Here is a 17,268-nt window from a genome sequence, read left to right as displayed (position 1 = left end):
TGAACTCTCGTCCTCTGCCTCCAAGTTAGAGGCTCTTTTCCACTGCTGCATGCACTGGCAGAATGTTTAGTAGAGAGGATGATTAGGAATGAAGGTTGGCAGATAGCCAGAAAAGGCTGAAGGGGGCTCACTTCCTAGACCCCTGCACCAGTTTCCTCTCCTTCAGCACCTGGGGCAGGTTTACACTCAGTCCTAAGCTTCTCAAGAATTCTGGGAACTCAGAAAAATGAAAAAAGGGCTTGGGAACTCTGTGGGAGTAGTAAAGGGCTTTGGAAACACAGGCCTGAGAGCTTCTGAGCCCAGTGGGGAGGAGAGATCAGAGAGGGAGCTGAGGCTGAGGTGGGGCCATAGAACTTTGTCCTGGACCTGAGGGGAGCATGAAAGGAAGTTTGGCAGCCCAAGGATTCTGCTGAGTTGGTGCCTAGGCTAAGATCTGCAGGTCATACATAGGACAGTGACCTTGTTTCAGAGAAGATTCAGTGGAAACACACAGGGTTTAGGACTAGCAGGCCACAGTTTGGGGGTTCTAGTCCCTATGGGGCCACTTAAGTTACATAGCTTTGGGAAATCCCTTCTTTATGGACCTCTATAAGCAAGGCTGTTAGACTAGACACAATGGTTCTTAACCCCAAGGTCTGTGGACTTGTTTTTTAAACAATGTGTATTTGGATAACTATAATTCAATATAACTGGTTTCCTTTTGTAATTCTATATATTTTATTTTATGTATTTAAAAACATTATTCTGAGAAGGGGCCCAGGCTTCACTAGACAGCCCAAGAGGATCCATGACACAAAAAAGGTTAAGGATCTCCGAGATCCCTCCCAGCTCTGACATTTTGTGTTCTAAGAGCCCTCCCAGCTCTGGTAATCTCTAAGGGCACTCCCAGCTTTGACATTTTCTGTTCTCTAAAGGTCCTCCCAGACCATGACATTCTTGGTTCTAAGGGACCTCCCAGCTCTCTATCGGTATTTCCAGGGGTAAATATGTGTGGTGGTCCTTGCTGGTACTTAACCTTGGGGAAGTCAGTCCTACTTTTGTCTGCCCAAATATATGAGGTCTGGCTCTCAGGCACCAGGCCCTATCCCACTCCCTTCCTCCTCCCTTTCTCTCAGCTCCTCCCTCTCTCTCCAACAGTTTCACCCCCTGGGGATCTTGGACCTTAGAGCAGCTGCTGTGACCTCACCCTCCCCTGCCATGCGGACAGCTCTGGGGTGGGGCCTGGCAGCTGCTCCCCAGCCCCACAGGACCTGGGTTCCTGTGGATTATGGGCCCGGGCCATTGGCTTAAAGCCAGTGAGAACCATCTGCTCTCCCGGGGCCCAGCCACCCAGGGAAGGCAGACAACCCTCAAGGCCTAATGGGCTAAGGGATACGGGGAGTGGAAGTTAAGGGGAGGCAACCAGGGCAAGGTCCAAGGCAGGCATTCTAGGGCCTTCAGCTGCTTGGACTCAGCACTGGAGCAAAAAAGGGGGAGGGTTAGGAGCCCACCAAAAGCTCCCACCAATAAGAATGGAGGGGAGAAAGGAATACAGCCTTCCAGCTTCCTTGGATCAGCCCCAATTTTCCTACCCTGCCTGGCCCCACCCAGGCACATCTGCTCAGGGGCAGGTGCCACCCACAGTGCATAGCGGGACCCCCCCTCTCCCTCTAACTCAGGTTACAAGTAGGAGGATGAGGCCAGCTGAGGACATAGGTTCTCCAAGAGGGAAGAGGAAGGGAAAAGAAGGGAAAAGGAGAGAGGAAGAAGAGAGAGGGAAAGAGAAGACTGAGGGCAGTATAGAAACCTCTCCAACCAATGCCCCCTGCTCAGATTCCAGTCTGGGGTTGTCCCAGGGCTCAGGCCACTATTGTCCTTCCCACTCTGAAATGCTTCTGGTCCACCTGGGCAGGCCCTAGACAAGGGGAACAGGCTCAGCTCTGCTGGGGGAACCTGGTCGTCAGGCAGGGAGGAACTCAGAGAGGCAGCTGGTAGGTGGGTGGGTGGCCCCCCCTCCCTGCCAGCTGGTGCTAGCCAGCCCCCCACTCTCCAAATACCCATGCACCTACTATCAGGGGCCTACCTTATAACCTTGGGGGGGATTATAAGCTAGTGGGAAGGCTTTGCACTATTGCCAGCCTCACTTGAGTGCACTGCTCAAGAGACCCACCTTCTTTGATCTTATAAGATCACAGGATTCAGAACTGCAAGAGGATTCAGAACTGCAGATCTAGCCCAACTCATTTTACAGAGGACTGGCTTAAGGTTAAGAAAGCAGCAGAAGTGAGCAGGACCCAGGTGCTCTGACTCCTCTCTCTGCTCTGTGCACACCATGTCACCTTATCCATTTAGAATCCTTCCTAGGGGCCTCCTTTTCTCTGAGCCATGCCCATCTTCTGAAGAGGCATCCTGGGCTGGAAAGATGGCCTTCTAAGGGACAGCAGAGAACACAGAATCTCCAAAGGCATCTGACCCAAGACCCAGCACCTTGCACACAGCAATAGGTACTTAATGTTTGTTGAGCGAATCAACAGGAATGGCTCTACAATACTCCCCAATGGAATGAAGACCTTCTCTACAATTCTACTTGAAAGCCTCCAATGATGGGGAATTTAGTTTGCCATGGGAAAGAGAGTCCATTCCACTTCTGAACAGCTCTCACCTTTTGAACTCAAAAGAGTTCTGCTTGGTCTTCTACACGGGGGAGACACAGACTCAGCCTAAGGATGCTTTCAACAGTCAGTTCAAGAGGGATAGGCAGAGACAGAGGTGAGAGGGGGCTGTTTGGTACTCATGGATAGAGCCTGCTACCCATGGGCTAGACCTCCCAGGCTATTCCATCAGCCAGCCTGCCATGGAGTAGTGAATGCAGAACCCCTGGGAGGCCCCAAAGACCTAGAAACAAGGGCAAAGTGGTGTCTGGGTCAGCAGTGATCTCTTGTATATGCTCCCCACTCTGCCTAGCTTTCAAGCCTGGCCCCAGCCCCAGCTCCTCTGGAAAGCCCTCAGTGCCTACCCTAGAATTCACATTGTCTTCAAGTCCCTCCTTTATGGACTATGAGCTATGGAGCCCCCTAGACCAACTGATCCCCTAGCATTCAGTATACAGACTACTTCTAACAGAGCTTCTGTTTCTATCCAAAACTTCCCAATCATGAAAAGTCTTTCAATGTCTTGGATACCATCGCTCTTTTGCCCTTTGGAGGCAGGTGGGGTGGGGAGTAGGGGCAGCCACAGAGGGGCTGACAGTTTGGAGGGATTGAGGCAGCTGGAGGGCTTTCAGGACCCCAAGGGACCATTTGCAACCAAGAATCTGGGGGCGGGTGCAGAAGATTTCTGCCCAGCCCAAGAGAATTAGTCATGTATGTGTGAAATGACTCTGTGTATGAGATTCCAAGGCTGGTGGTAGGGATTTCAGTGTCTCTTCCCAGGTCCCCCACAGCACAGTGCAGAACAAGGGCTGGGTTTGCCACAGGTGTTTAGTAGAGTTGGAAGCTTAAGGTAGTGGGAAAGGGCACTAGATTAGAAATTAGAAAACCTGAGTTCAAATTCCAGCTCTGCAACCCTGGGCAAATCCCTCCATCATTCTCTGCCTCATTTTCCTTGTCTGTAAAACAAACAACGAAACTCCCATGTCTTTATCTGTAGTTTAAAACACAGACACACAGGCACACACACAGACACACACACACTCATCTGTGCCTCACAGAGCTGTTGTGAGGAGCAAATGAACAAATGAGAAAGTAGAAGAGAAGATACTTGGCAACCTGTAAAAAGCCATCTGCACCCTTGTGAGGGGCTGTTAGTCAAGACTTACTGAATCATTCGAGTCAATTCAACAGACAATTAAAAGTGTGTCCAGCGTGCTAGGTCTCTCACAGCAGTCTCTGGGTAGCCAAGTCAGTGCCTGATTAAAGCCTGTTCCAAAAGGGCACAGGCATAGATAGGAACAGTCTAGAGAGTTTGTCCTAGGGTGATCTGGAGTCTAGTATGAAATATACACATCATGTAAGGTGATGTTGTGGCCTGAAGATTGTGGAGTTAATCTGGGAGAAGAGCTTCCGGTAGGAGGTAAGAGCCTGAGCTGGGTCTTAAAAGGGTGAGGGATGAGATTGGGGGGTGAACACGGGAGCAAGAAATAGGAGGTGGAAATGGATGTTAGGTGGGTGGGAGTAATTGGCTCTAAGGGTGTGGCTCTAAGACATTCAGAGAATGTCAAAGCTGGAAGGAACCCTAGACAGATGTCTTCATATTGCAGAAGAGAAAGCTGTTGGCCAGGGAGGGAAAGGAAATGACTGTGCCAAGGTCACCCAAAATCAGCTAATGGCAGTTAGGTCTGGAACTCAGGTCTCAACCCAGAGTGGCTAGAGGCAGTAGAAAGAATACTGGGTTTGGACTCCAGTTCTGCTACTTACTAGCAGCGTGCTAAAGGGAGGTGTTTGGAGGTGGAGAAAGTTGGCTGGGGGCCTCGAATGCCAGGTTGAGGAGTTGGGATTCAATCCAAAAAGGAGACACTACAGGTTTTTCGCAAAGGCTAATGACCCAGGGAAGCTGTATTTTTGGGAGGCTGGCTCTAGGAAATCCAGCAGGTGAATAATGGAGGAATCTGGTGGGTGCAGCTGGATGGGGGAGGGGAGGAGAAGGCTTGGTCTCTGCAAGTCCAGAGACTTGTCTTTTATATATGGAAGGTGGGTATAGGGAGGGAGTGTCTGAAACCTCAGCCTGTGCACCAAATTCCAACCAGATTTACAGAACAGAAAGGATCAGGGCTACAGGTGACTTTACAGGACATCTCACCCAAACCTTCTCATCTGACAGAAGGGAGAACTGAAACCCAGAGGGTAGAAGGAGTTTGTCCAATATCCCACAGCAAGTCCTCTGGCACAGCTGGGACTGGAACCCAGGGCTTCTGACTCAGAGAGAGGCCCCTCCCACACAGGCCACCTGGGCCCCCTCCCACCTCCACATATGGGGAGGGGGAACATTAACAGCTGAACCCATCCCAAACAGGAGGGTTTCCATGGCAACTGGGGTGCCTAGGAGTAGGGGGAGGGGCTCTAAACACAGCTCTCTCCAGGGGGAGATTTTCCTTCCATGCCCCTCCTTCTTCGGAAACAAGAACTGGGAGTGGAGACTCCCCTTCCTCCCCTGCCCCCCACCCATCTCCCCTCCTCCTAAAGCACCAGAGTCCAGCTGGGCCCCCTCAGCGGCCCACATGTCCCAGCTCATAGCGGCTGAAGGTAGGTAGAATAAGGGGGGGCTTCTTTTTAAACACTCTGTTCCCTAAAAGGCTGGTCCCTCCTCTCTTGTGTCCAGTCCTGGGGGCAGCCTCTGTACTGTGGGAAAGTAGAGGCCAGGCTCAAGTCCTTGGTGGTCCGTGAGCACTGCCCACATATCAGGTCTGTGTATGGCACCCAAACCTCCATTTCTGTCGTGTTCAAAACCTCTGGGTCCTCCACCCCTCATTTCTCACACACACACATACACACAATCAGTTACCAAGTCGTGTTGATTTCAGCTTTGGAACCATCCTATTATTCATCCCCTCCTCTCCACGCCCACAGCTACTGCTCCCTAGTGTACGAGGCACCCATCACCACCTGCCTGGACTATTGGAATAGCCTCCCAACAGGTCTTCCTGCCTCCATTCTCTACCACCCCCTTCAACCTGTCCTTCCTACACTGACAGAATAATCTTATTTATGCCTAAAATCTGGTCATGTTACTCCTCTGATAAAAATCTTCTATAACCAACCAATTAAAGATCAAATTCCATCTGGCATTCAAAGCCCTCCACAAACTACTGCCAACCTAACTATAGCCTGATCTCATGTAGGGATGGGAAGGTGGTGGCAAATAGGCCTCTATCCCTAAGTATCTAGAGACAGAAGATGGTGGCAAATGGGGCTCCTTGACCTGCCACTCAAGACCCTTGCCAAACCTGGATTCACCTACCTTTCTGGGTTCATCTCATATTATCCTTAAGACACACCCAATCCCCTCCAGCCAGACTGTGCCCAGCATGTCCCATACTCTCCTGCCACAGCATTTGCCCATGCTTGAATGTCCTCTCTCTTCTTAGTGGCAGGATTTCTGTCCTTTATAGAACAATCCAAATGCCACCCTTTATTTCTCCCTTGCCTCCACCTTGCTAACCCTTCCTTCTTGGTCCTCCAATGACACTTTGCACCTCTCTATGCATTTACTTCCTTAGCAAGAGAAGGGGCCTTGAGAAATCATCTTGTCCAACCCAGCTTCATTTTACGGGTGAGAAAACTTAGGCCCAGAGAAGTGGACTTAAGATTTCTCTGTGATCATATAAGTAGGAAGGAGCTGCTTGGGGATTTGAACCCATGTTATCCGGGTCCGAATCCAGAGTTCTTTTCCCAGCCCCACCTGCTTACCAGGTAATACTTCGAATTAGAGTTTTCTCTCTCTCCTGCTACCTGAGGGTAGGGGCTGTGTCTTATTATCCCTCCTCCCCCTCAGAGAGCACTGCTCCACAGAGATTGGGTTCTTAGGACATGGTGGCCAAACAAGTGAGTGACTGAAGCAATGCTGAAACTGGGGCCAAGGGGAACGATTCAAACTTTGAGAGGCTGAAAACAGAGCATGGACTATGGTGCAGCCCTGTAACAGGGCTGGCAGCAGAGAGAGGTGGTGAGTAGGGTCACCCTGAGCTGATCTAAATTCCTCCCTCAGGGTCCCTGTGTGCATATAATGTCTCTCTCACACATATTCATTCACATGCCCATATGGGGTGAAATGGAGTACTCACTTATTCAACCAGCTTTGGCAACAGCTACTCCTCCCTCTATGACCCTATCCTTAAATGTCTGCCCTTGTCAGGGCTGGGAGCCGGGCAGAGTCTAGAATGATGAAGGAACTGGAGGCGTTCAGCCTGGGAAAAACTGAAGTGGGAGCACCATCGAGAATTTGGAATGCTGGCACGGGAAAGAGGGATTCTATTTGTCCTGCTTGGCTGGGAGTGGGGAGACAGGGTTGGGCTCCATGCTGAAGGCAACAAGCATTTAATAAGCACCTACTATATGCCAGGCACTGTGCCTAGAACTTCCTGACTCCACAGTCTAGACTCTAGCTGAAGGAGCACTGGATGGAGCCAGGGATGGGAGGGAGGAAGGAGGTGGGAGACTCTGGTTCAGCTCCCAGTTGTGACACATACTAGTGTGTGCCCTGCCTCCTCTCTGGGCCTCAGTTTCTTCACCTATAAAATGAAAGGGTCAGATGTGACACTCTAAAATTCAGCGGCCTAGCTCAGGGCTTCTTAACTTGGGGTCTGTGAAGTTGCACTTAATAGATTTATTTATGTGTATATTACTATATAGTTTATATATATATATATATAATATATATAAAACTATTTTGGTACAACTATTTTCCTTTTTATTTTTATGTATTTTATTTTATGCCTTTAAAAACATTTTCTGCAAGAAGGGGATCCACGTAGGCTTTACCAGACTGTGCGGAAAGGACCATAACATTAAAAAGGTTGAGAACCTTGTGGCCCAGCCCAGTGGTGAGTACCCCATCAGGGAGAGTATTCAAGGGTATATGTGGATCAGGGATGGATCCCACAACCTCTGAGGGTCTCCTTGATCTGAGAGCCTGAACCTATGGTGGGGTGAGTAAATCCTCCTCCCCTCCCCTTTTAACCAAGGCTGAGATTCCTCTGTCACTCCATCTGGGCAGAGATTTGGGGAGTCAGTGGGTGAGAGGAGAAAAAAGTGGCCATAATGAAAGCTGGGCGGCTCTTAGACATGAGGTTGACAAATTCCTACCCTCCCTGGGGTGAAGCTGCCCCTCTTCCCCCTCAGCCATGGTGGCTGCCCTTGGGTGTGTGAGCCTGGTGCCCGAGTCCCCCCCAGCCCCTGGCAGGAAGCAGGGAGCAGCGTCTGGTCCTGTCTCTCCTGCCTTGGGGTGGGGGTGGTGGGGAGAGAAGAACCCCTGGCCCACAGAGCACAACTCAACAGTGACAGGTGCGTGGGGCATTCAGTCCCAGGACTCAGCCCCTCCCCTAGGGAAGGAAGCCACATCAGCACCCCTGCACCCTACCCCCCATCCTCCAAAGGAGGGGTCAGGGTCAGGGCTCTGGAAAGGGAGACGGTGGGTTGAGAAAGAGAGGATAAGGGGGTGTACATGTGGGGGGGCTGAACTTTTGAACCCTCAGCTTGGAGATCGGTTCATTACCTTGGCATGAGTTAAAAATAACTGTCTCGTCTCTTTAAATTAGTCTGTCTGCAATTACCGCCTGGCACGGCCGCCCGCCCTCCAGCGTCCCCAGCGCTTGGAGCCTCGCCAGGTGGCAGGCGGGGGCCCTGGCAGCCCCCCTTCCTCTCCTCACCCCAGCCCCGGGGGGCTCTCTGGCTTCCAGCCTGTCTGTCTCCCACCCCCAGGCAAAGCACAAGTATTGATAGGCTTCATCGAATCCCATTCCCTGCTGCCCTCCCTACCCAGGGCTCTCTCAGACCAAGGGAGAAATCAGGGAAAAAGGACGGTGCCCCTCAGGGGACTGGGGGAACAGTGGGGGGTGGGGAGTGAGGACCAAGAGTATCTCGGAGGAGGAAGAGGGGAGGGCCCTGGGAGCGCCACCGGGCGTGGGTGGGTGTGAGCAGGTGGTTGTGGGAGTCTGCTGGGCACACCAGCCCGTATGCCAGGAGTGACGGGCATAAGCCCAGGAGGCTGCCAGGCCCTTGCTCAGTACAGTGTGTGAGGACGCCCTCAGAGCCTCCCCCCACCCCCAGGCTCTCCAGAGTCCTAGCCAGCAGGGAAACACGCGCTGCCTTTGGGGGTGGCGGGGAGGGAGAGAACCAGACAGATGGATGAGGTGAGGGAACCCAGCTCAGAGTCAGGCTGAGGGGAAGGGAGGCGCTGCCCCCTACCAACCCTGAGCTGGCACGGTTTCCCACAGCCTTGTCAATCCCAGCAAGCCCCACCCCCACGCACACCACAGTCTGAATGCATTATCTGTGGGTAGGTGGAGTCCAACACCCCCTCCCTCCCCCCAGCCCCCACTCACTTCTAAGGAACTGAGGCAGTCCCCAACACCCAGCCCAGGCTCTGCTGGAGGAGAGGGGGATGGAGACACTGGCTGGAAAGAACCTGTGAAACTGAATACAAAGAGTCCTAGATTTGGAGGACTGGGTTCAAATTCTAACTGATACTCGATCCGGATGAGACCGAAGAATAATGAGAAACGTCATTCAACCCTCTGACCCTCCTTCTCCCACCATGAGGATAAGAATGCTGATACTCTCTCCTTCCTAGTGTTGGCATAAGGAATGCACCTTGTAATAATATTAACAAGAACCTAAAGGCTCACCTAGAGTTTAGGCCAACAAAGCAGCATCTCTGTGGAACCCCCCAGCACACTGGGGAGGTGATTCCCACCACCCTTTATTATTATCCCCAGGATGAGGAAGCGGGCGTTACCCAGTTAGCAAGTGTCACACTTGACATTTGACCCAGGGTCTCTTCTGGACTTCACGTCACAAAATCTACCCGTTTCAATATGTAGATTCATTTTACAATTGGAGAGACCCAAGCCAGCTCACAGAGGGAAAATTATTTGCCCAAGGTCACACACGTAACAGAGACAAGACTTAAACCTTTCTTCTGACATCTAATCCCGTGCTCCCTGGCATCCTGTGTTCCTAGTCCTTTATTTGTTAAGGAACTGCCAAGGAGACCCAAGCCAGAGTCTGGGAAGCAAGGAATGAAGGAACCCATCTCTCCCCCTGGGAAGCTTTGTATGGTTTTCTGACCCCAGAGAGGATACATTCTAAGGAGAAGTCACGGAGATGGGGGTCTCTGGGTTTCCCTCCTTTCCCCTTCCCCCCCACCTCAATACACGCACACACCCACTCCAAATTCATTCTGCTGCTCCTTTCCTGGGAGCAGCTGCACTGGCAAACCGGCTGGCCCAGCAGGCTGGCACCCTGCCCCAGCTACACCTGGGGAAGAAGGGAATCCTGGCCCCAAGTTGGCACCATGCCCCCTAGCCCTGCCCATTCCCTCAGGCTGTGGGCATGAGGCCCCTTTGTCCCACTCCAGGGGGGCTGCTGTGGGCATGGGGCCCAGGCCTTGAATCTGTTTGGTCCTAGGTTTCTCCAGAACAGCCTGCAGCTGCCCAGGGGCCATTTCTCCCAGTCCCTGGCTGGTACTTGACCCTGGGGCTGGACCAGCCAGAGGCTGGGTTGAGCCTAGCTCCATAAGGAGCTGGGTGAGGGCATAGCCTTTTCTTCCCTCCTTTTCCCTAATGGGGATAAGAAAGAATGTTGGGAAGGGGATGCAGTGGGAGGGAGGTACACCCACCAAGACTCACTCCCTCATCAAATATTGATTGAGTACCTACTGTGGGCAGGGCCCAGTAAAAAAGAGTCCTGGGCAGGGGCTGCTGAGGAGCTCAGCTCCCTGGGTGGTCAGATCCTGCTGGGCAGAGCCTTCCCAGTGGCTTTCTGAGAGGGGGCCCCTCTGGCCTCAAGCACTTCCTTCCAGTGGCTCTGGCAGTAGTGGGCTAGATTAATGAGCCTGGAGCCAGCCAGCCTCATGCCTGAGCAGAAGAGAATTTCTTTACCTTATTCTTGTATTTTCCATTCTATCATTCTTTATCCCTGGAAATAAGTCTGAGTAAAAGACACCAGAGCCTCTGAGGAGGGGAAGGGACAGAGGGGATGGGTGCTCTAGGCAGGAGAGGAACAGAAGAGGGAAAGGTAGTGGGGGACGCGATTGAGTGGGCCTCTCTGAATCCAAGGAGGAGGCAAGCAGGGTGGGAGACCCCAGAAGGGTCAGAGTTTGGGCTCCTGGAGCTCTGGGGAAAGAACAGCAAGGGAGGATTAGATGACGTAATGAACCCCTTGGGCAGTCTGGTGAAACTTATGGATCCCTTCTCAGGACAATGTTCTTAAATAAATGAAACAAAATCCATAGGAATACAAAAGGAAAACAAGGGTTACTGAAAATAAAGAGGACACCTGCTGGCAAATTCCTGGGCTGAGGCAGTGTTCTCCTAGGATGGTTAGGGAAAGACACTGACCCTCACAAATGGAAGACCTTAGCAGGCCCAGGCTGGGGAAGCTCCTCACACGGCTGAAGAAGAAAGAACTCTGGATCTGGAGTGAGAGAACCTCAGTTCTCAGCCCAGACACGGCAATTTATTACTGACACTGGTTAAATCATAATGCCCCTTTCCCACCTCCCACTCTACCTTCTCTGGGTCTCAGTTTCCTCCTCCATATAATGGGAGTATTAGGGCCAATGGTGCTATGACAGTCCTTTCCAGTTAATCCTATGACCGGATGGATCCCTGTGTTCAGGTAGGAGGGTGAGGAAAAGGATGGATCAGCTTCTGGCCTGTCCTCAGGGAGCTTTCCTAGTAGGGGACATACACCAGACAAATGCCACAACAACCCAAGAAGAGATTCCACCTACACAATAGATGGCTTCTAACATACAGAGAAATACCCTTCTCTTGATGATCTGGCATGCTAGATGTGTGGCAGGGATTCAGATGAGGGTTCTATGCAAAGCAGAAGGGGTGGGGAGGAGGCAGGGGAGAAGGCAGATGCACCATGGGAGTCTTCCCAGCAGACTGGATCTAGGTAGGCCTGGTATGGTCACAGGAGCCCCAAGGCCTTTGGAGCCTTTGCCTCTTAATCTCTATTATGGCGACAAGAGGAAGATCAATGCCAAGAGAGCTTTTCATTAAGAGTCAAAGGGTTGAATCCCACCTTGGTGATTTACTGCTTGGGTAATGCTAGATACATCACTTTCATTCCTTTGGGCCTCTGTTTTCCCATCTGTAAAATTGGGGAGTTGGATTAAACGATCTTGAAGGTGCCTTCCATATGTAATATTTTCTAATCCTGATGGATTAGGGGAAGGTCTGGGGCTGGCCATGGATACGGCAGGAAAGGAGAAGTCCTGGGGTGGCCAGAACAGTACGACTACTCTCCCATGTGTCCCCTGCTCTGCACTTCCAGTGAACCACTTCCCCAACCAGTTCAGTGCCCCATCACTGCTTGCCTAGCAGCCTGACTGGCATTCCCACCTCCAAGCTCTCCCCCTTCAGTCCATCCTTGACATATGCATCCATCATCTTCCTAACAAGCTGCTCATCCACACCACCCCAGCTCCAACCTTGACTGCCTTTGTGACCCTAGACAAATCATTTCACTGAAGCCTCAAGTTTTATCTGTAAACTGGGATGGTAACAATTACCTGGAGCACCTACCTCAAAGACTGTTGGGAGAATAATGTATGTAAAGTGATGACTTCTCTCAACCATTATTTTCAGCTCATAGTACAGTGCTCTGGACACAGGGGGTAGCTTAATAAATATTTGTTAGACAAGCAACTCAGTTCACCAGCCTGCTCAGAATCCTCAGTGGCTCCCACTACATACAGATCAAATCCCCAACTCCTGTGCTGAGCACCACAGGCCCTTCCCATGCTGGCTCCAGACTAGCTGCCTTTCCAGATTTCTCTCCCTGTACCCAGCTTCACGCACGGTCTGCTCTGGCTGGTCCCCTTCCTTTGCCCAGAACAGGCCTCCTCCCTCTGAACCTTTGCTTGCATCAATCCCTCCCTCCCATCTCTGGAGTGTTCAGAGGGCCAGAGGCCTATGCCAACTCAACCCATCTTTCAGAGCACAAGCCAAGGACTGCCTCACCTAGGCAACTTTCCCCAATTTAATAATTTCCCTACTCATCATACTCAGCACCTGATTAGACTTGGCCTAATATTCTCTTTGGCTCTCTAACCTGGACAGCTTCTTTTCCCAACTAGATCTGGAAGGGAAGGGACTGAGTCTGTTCCTCCTATGTGCCCCATAGTACCTGGCATGAAGCTGGGAACACAGGAAGGGCTCTATAAATATTTGATGGGGGAAAAAATTTAAAAGATGGAAGTGGGGAAAAAGAGATCAGTAGGAGGAGAGATGAGGGATCTTCTGGGCCCAGGGATCTATTCCAGGACCCAACCAGTCACCAGCAACTGACTAAGGGGAACTCCTTCTCCTCCACCTGACAGAGTTCACCAGCCGGACCCCAGGGAACCCTCCCTTCCTGGCAGGTGCTAGAACACACACACTGGGTGATTCATCCTATCTCATCCCATTCTACTCTCAACGAGGATGGAGGCAGGCGAGGTCCAGTGACCTAGGGCTCCAGTTCCCAACATGGGCCACTCGAGCTCCTTCCCAAGGATGGGCAGGAGGAAGCCTGGGTTCTTTCCCTGAGGCACAGAAAAAGGAAATACACTTCTAAGCAGCTTAAGGTAAATGATGCTTCACAGACCAGACTGGGAGTCAGGGGTCCCTGCTCCACCATAACACTCTCTATGACCTTGGGCTAAGTCCCATCCAACCTACTTATACAGATGAAGAAACTGAGGCCCCTGGGAGGCCCAGACAAGTCCTTGCCAATGCAATAGAGAGTAGTCACTTTGGAAGCTCTTACACTGAACAGGTGGGTAAGCTTTGTATACCTCTATGGCCTTTTTGAGGGATAGCTCAGGGGAATGGACAGAGCCTGGACTGGGAGCCAGGAAACTAGGGCTCCATTCTCTGCTCTGCTATTAATTTACCACGTGACCTTGGACTGGTAATTTCCTCCTCTCTGGGCCTTGATTTTTTTCTCGGCAAAAAGAAGAGATTGGACGAGATGTTCCCTCTCAGCTCTGACACTGAGTCCATCATCTCCCCCTAAAACACCTTCAGCAGCTTTCCCCTTCCCAGCAGGATAGAATCCTAATGCCCTCAAGTCTGACATTCATGTTCCATCCAGTCTGTAATCAAGCTACCTTTCCAGCCTCATGGAACTCCCCACCACAGACACCCTCTGTTCCAGCCAGCCTTGGATTTTTAGGCTTTCCTACCTCTGCTCACACCTATCCCCTTCCACCCCATCCCATCATTTCAGACCCTTCTTCCTACAGAAAGCCTTACCCTGCTCTGAGCCCCTCCAGCTGGGCTGTACCCCACATCTCACCCTGAGCACACCCCATCATCAGTTGCTAGTTCTCTTGGCTTTGCTCATTCTTGTCCAACCATTTCAATCATAAGCTCCCAGAAGGTAGGGACTCTGCTCTTTCCTTCTCCACTTCCCTGAGGTGTTTAGCTCAGGGCTGGGGCCCTGGCAAGTCTCAGCATACAAGCTGTTGACTGAGTGGTCCATGGAGTGTCTTTGCTTTGGGAGCCAACATAGGGCACGGGCCAATACAGGCTCTGGGTTCACGTCCTGGCTCTTGTGCTTAGTGCGGGAACATGGACAAGTCACTGTCCAAGTCTTAGTTTTCTCATGTGTAAACTAATACTCCCTTCCTATACCTTACCTACATAATGGGGAAATCTATTTGCAAACCTTAAATTACTATAGAACTGAGCTATTATGTGTACACACACACACACACACACACACACACACACACACACATTATACCATCACCACCACCAGATGCATTGCCCTGCTTATTCTGGGCATATCCAGCATCCTTTCCACGACCTTGTCCTCCTCTTTCTGAACTCCAGGAAATCAGTGGCATGACCAAGGGGAAAGGTCTGGCCCAGTGCCAGATTCTGAGGGGGAGACAGGAGGAGAGTCTGCCAGTGCTCGAGGGTCAATGGCCACTGTCCCAGTAAGCTAGCCTCCCCAAACAGATTAGGCCTGAGGCCTCTGCAAGGAGGTGCCTATGAGCAGACCTGAGAAAGGATGAAGAGCTCCTTGCCCCTCCCCACAGACCTCAGAACTTCTAGAGGAGGCTCCCACATATAAACTCAGGGCCTTGTAGCCTTAATGATGCAGCCCCATATACTTGTAACCACTATCTAATCCCCCAAATGACACATTGAGTCCAAGGGAAGCAGGGCAACAGAGCTGTCAGAGAAAATGGAATGAGGTGTGGTGTTAGCTCCAATCCTCTGTGTAAACCTTTGATTTTCCCTGTGCCTCAGTTTCTCTGCTTCTCCTGTTAACTATGCCACCTGCTGGCAGGTAACTGGACACTCAAAGCTTACACAGACAGATAGGAGGGGACCCTTTCTTAAAAGGTCAGCTTCTTCCTTTTCCTTCCAAAACTGCCCTCTCCCCCCCCCCCCAATTTGAGGAGTGCCACCCCTGTGCTCTAACACTGTGTCTTCCTTATCCTAGGCCTAGGGTCCTGCCCCCGCCAGGAGACACCTCCCTTTCAAAAACAAATCAAGACAATCCACATACACACAATTTTAGGCACAAGGCTGAGGAGTAGGAGGGTGTCGACGGCAGTGCCTGGTTTCCCTCACCTCAGTGAAGGAAAAAAAGATCTATCTGGGTCTACCAGGAAGTAGGGTTCCCAATTCTCCCCACTGCCACCTCCCCCCCTTCAGGCGAGGGACCTGGACACCCACCTATAGGACCACCTGGGGCCTGACCCACCCCTACCTTTCATCAAACTGGGGAATAAGCTCTGGGGGCTGTGAACTTGTCCTGAACCCAGCATCTTAACCCCCCTCCCCCAGCCCAAGTCTCCAGTCACATTCCTCCATGCACTGGCTAGCTGAGTACAATCCCCCCCCTCCCCCTACAGACTCACGCACTAGGACTGCTAGTGCCCACTGCCAGCTAGCCTTCCCACCTCAGACCCACCCCAGGCATCCTCTACTGTAGCCCAAGCACACCGGGGGCTCTCACCTTCCAGCCAGCTGAGCTGTTACTATCACCCTTATCCTTGAAATAGGGCACGTATCGAACCATCCAGTCATAGATCTGGGAGAGCGTGAGCCGCTTGTCCGGGGCGCTCTCAATGGCTTTGGTGATGAGGTCAGCATAGGACAGGTTGCCCCAGGCGTTCCGCCGAGAGGTCTTAGCCTTCCGGAGCTGTCCAGCGTCCCCACCCAGCACCGGTAGAGCCGCGGTCCCGGGAGCCGGGGCCCCAGCCACCACCACCGCCTTGCGCTCCCCAGCGCCCGCCCCAGCCCCTCCGTTCTCGGTGCTCTCGCTGCCACCGCCGCCACCACCGGGCCCGGCCGCTCCATCCTCTTCGTCCCCGCCGCCTGCAAAGTCGGGTTGCGGTAGCGGCCAGGTGCAAGAGCGCGGCCGGCTCTGCGGCTCGAAGTCCGGGTCGATGTCCACCTGATGCGCTCCTCGTAGCTTCTCGGCCATGATCCCGGCCCGGGGGCCCCCGACGGCGGCCACAGGGCAGGTTATTCCGGCCCCGGAGCAGTGGGCACAGGAGTGAGAGATTCTGGCAGCAGGGAGGAGAGCACTGGATGGATGAGTCCGGCCACCCGACGGAGGGAACAGAACGGGTGGCACCAGGGAACCCAGCGGTGGCGACGGCGCGCTCACAGGGGAGGGGGAAGGGGAAGCCCTCCGGGCGGCATGAGCCCCCGTAGGGGGGGGCGGGCCACGGGGCACCCCCCGAGGGAAGACGGGGAGGCCCAGGGAGTTCCCGCGGTTCAGGTTCCGGGTGGGGTTGGGGTTCAGGCGCACCGGCTGAGAAGAGCCAGGGTCACTGGGCGCAGCTCCGGGCACCGGGCGGGGCGGGGCAGCACTGGGCAGGGTAAGTGGCGCTTGGGTCCGCAGGCAGCGCTGGCCTAGGGCTGCTCTCCCCCCGGGTACTCCACAGCTCCCGGACGTCTGGAGCTAGGGGGCAGCTCCCCCTCTGATCCCGGTGGTAGGGCGGTAGCGAGGAAGGGGAAGGCGATGGAGAAACCGGGAGCGGCGACTGCGCCCCACGCCGGAGCCCGGTGCCTCGGGCCAGGTGGGCGCACACCTTAGCCGGCCAGCTCTAGCACCTGCAGCCCACTGGAACCAGAGCCCGAGCCTCCTGCTCTTGCTGCTCGTGCTGCCGCCACTGCCGCTGCTGCTGCTGCTCCCGCCGCCGTCGCCGCCGCTCCCCGGGCGCTGGCCCCGCGCGCCGCCTCCGCTCCCCCGGGATGGGGCCGGGCTGCACCATGCTGGAGCCGGAGCCGGAGCCGGAGCCGGAGCCGCCGCTCCTACTGCTGCTACTGCTGCTGCTGCTGCGGCCGCCGCCGCCCCCTGCACCCCGCGCGCTGCCAAGGCAGCCGCCACCGCCGCTCCGGCTCCTGCTCCTGCTCCTCCCGCGCCCGCCGCGCTCAGCGCCGGCTGCACCTCCGGGAGGGGGGGAGCTGGGGAGAGGAGGGGAGGGGAGGGGAAGGGAAGGGGAGGGGGAGCTGGGGAGGGGGCGGGCCCGGCGCGGCGCGGGGAGGGAAGGGGGAGCGGGGAGCCGGGAGCGGGGGGCGGGGGCGTGCACGCTCCCGGCGCCGCGGGCACC

At 53.6% G+C, this 17,268-nt stretch overlaps 1 protein-coding gene across 1 annotated transcript in view; it reads right to left on the bottom strand.

Moving 5' to 3' along the window:
• FOXO6 (forkhead box O6) overlaps nucleotides 1-16,929 on the bottom strand; it is a 28,257-nt gene extending 11,328 nt beyond the window's left edge. The window contains exons 1-2 of the mRNA XM_036747885.1: nucleotides 16,769-16,929; nucleotides 15,663-16,215 (exon numbers count right to left, since the gene is read on the bottom strand). Coding sequence (XP_036603780.1) covers nucleotides 15,663-16,215; nucleotides 16,769-16,929 — 714 coding nt within the window. The remainder of the gene's footprint in view (nucleotides 1-15,662; nucleotides 16,216-16,768) is intronic.
• Nucleotides 16,930-17,268: the final 339 nt, after the last annotated feature.

The sequence above is a fragment of the Trichosurus vulpecula genome, chromosome 2 (genome assembly GCF_011100635.1).
Source record: "Trichosurus vulpecula isolate mTriVul1 chromosome 2, mTriVul1.pri, whole genome shotgun sequence".
Taxonomy (NCBI): Eukaryota; Metazoa; Chordata; class Mammalia; order Diprotodontia; family Phalangeridae; genus Trichosurus; species Trichosurus vulpecula.
This window is presented reverse-complemented; position numbering and strand designations above follow the sequence as displayed.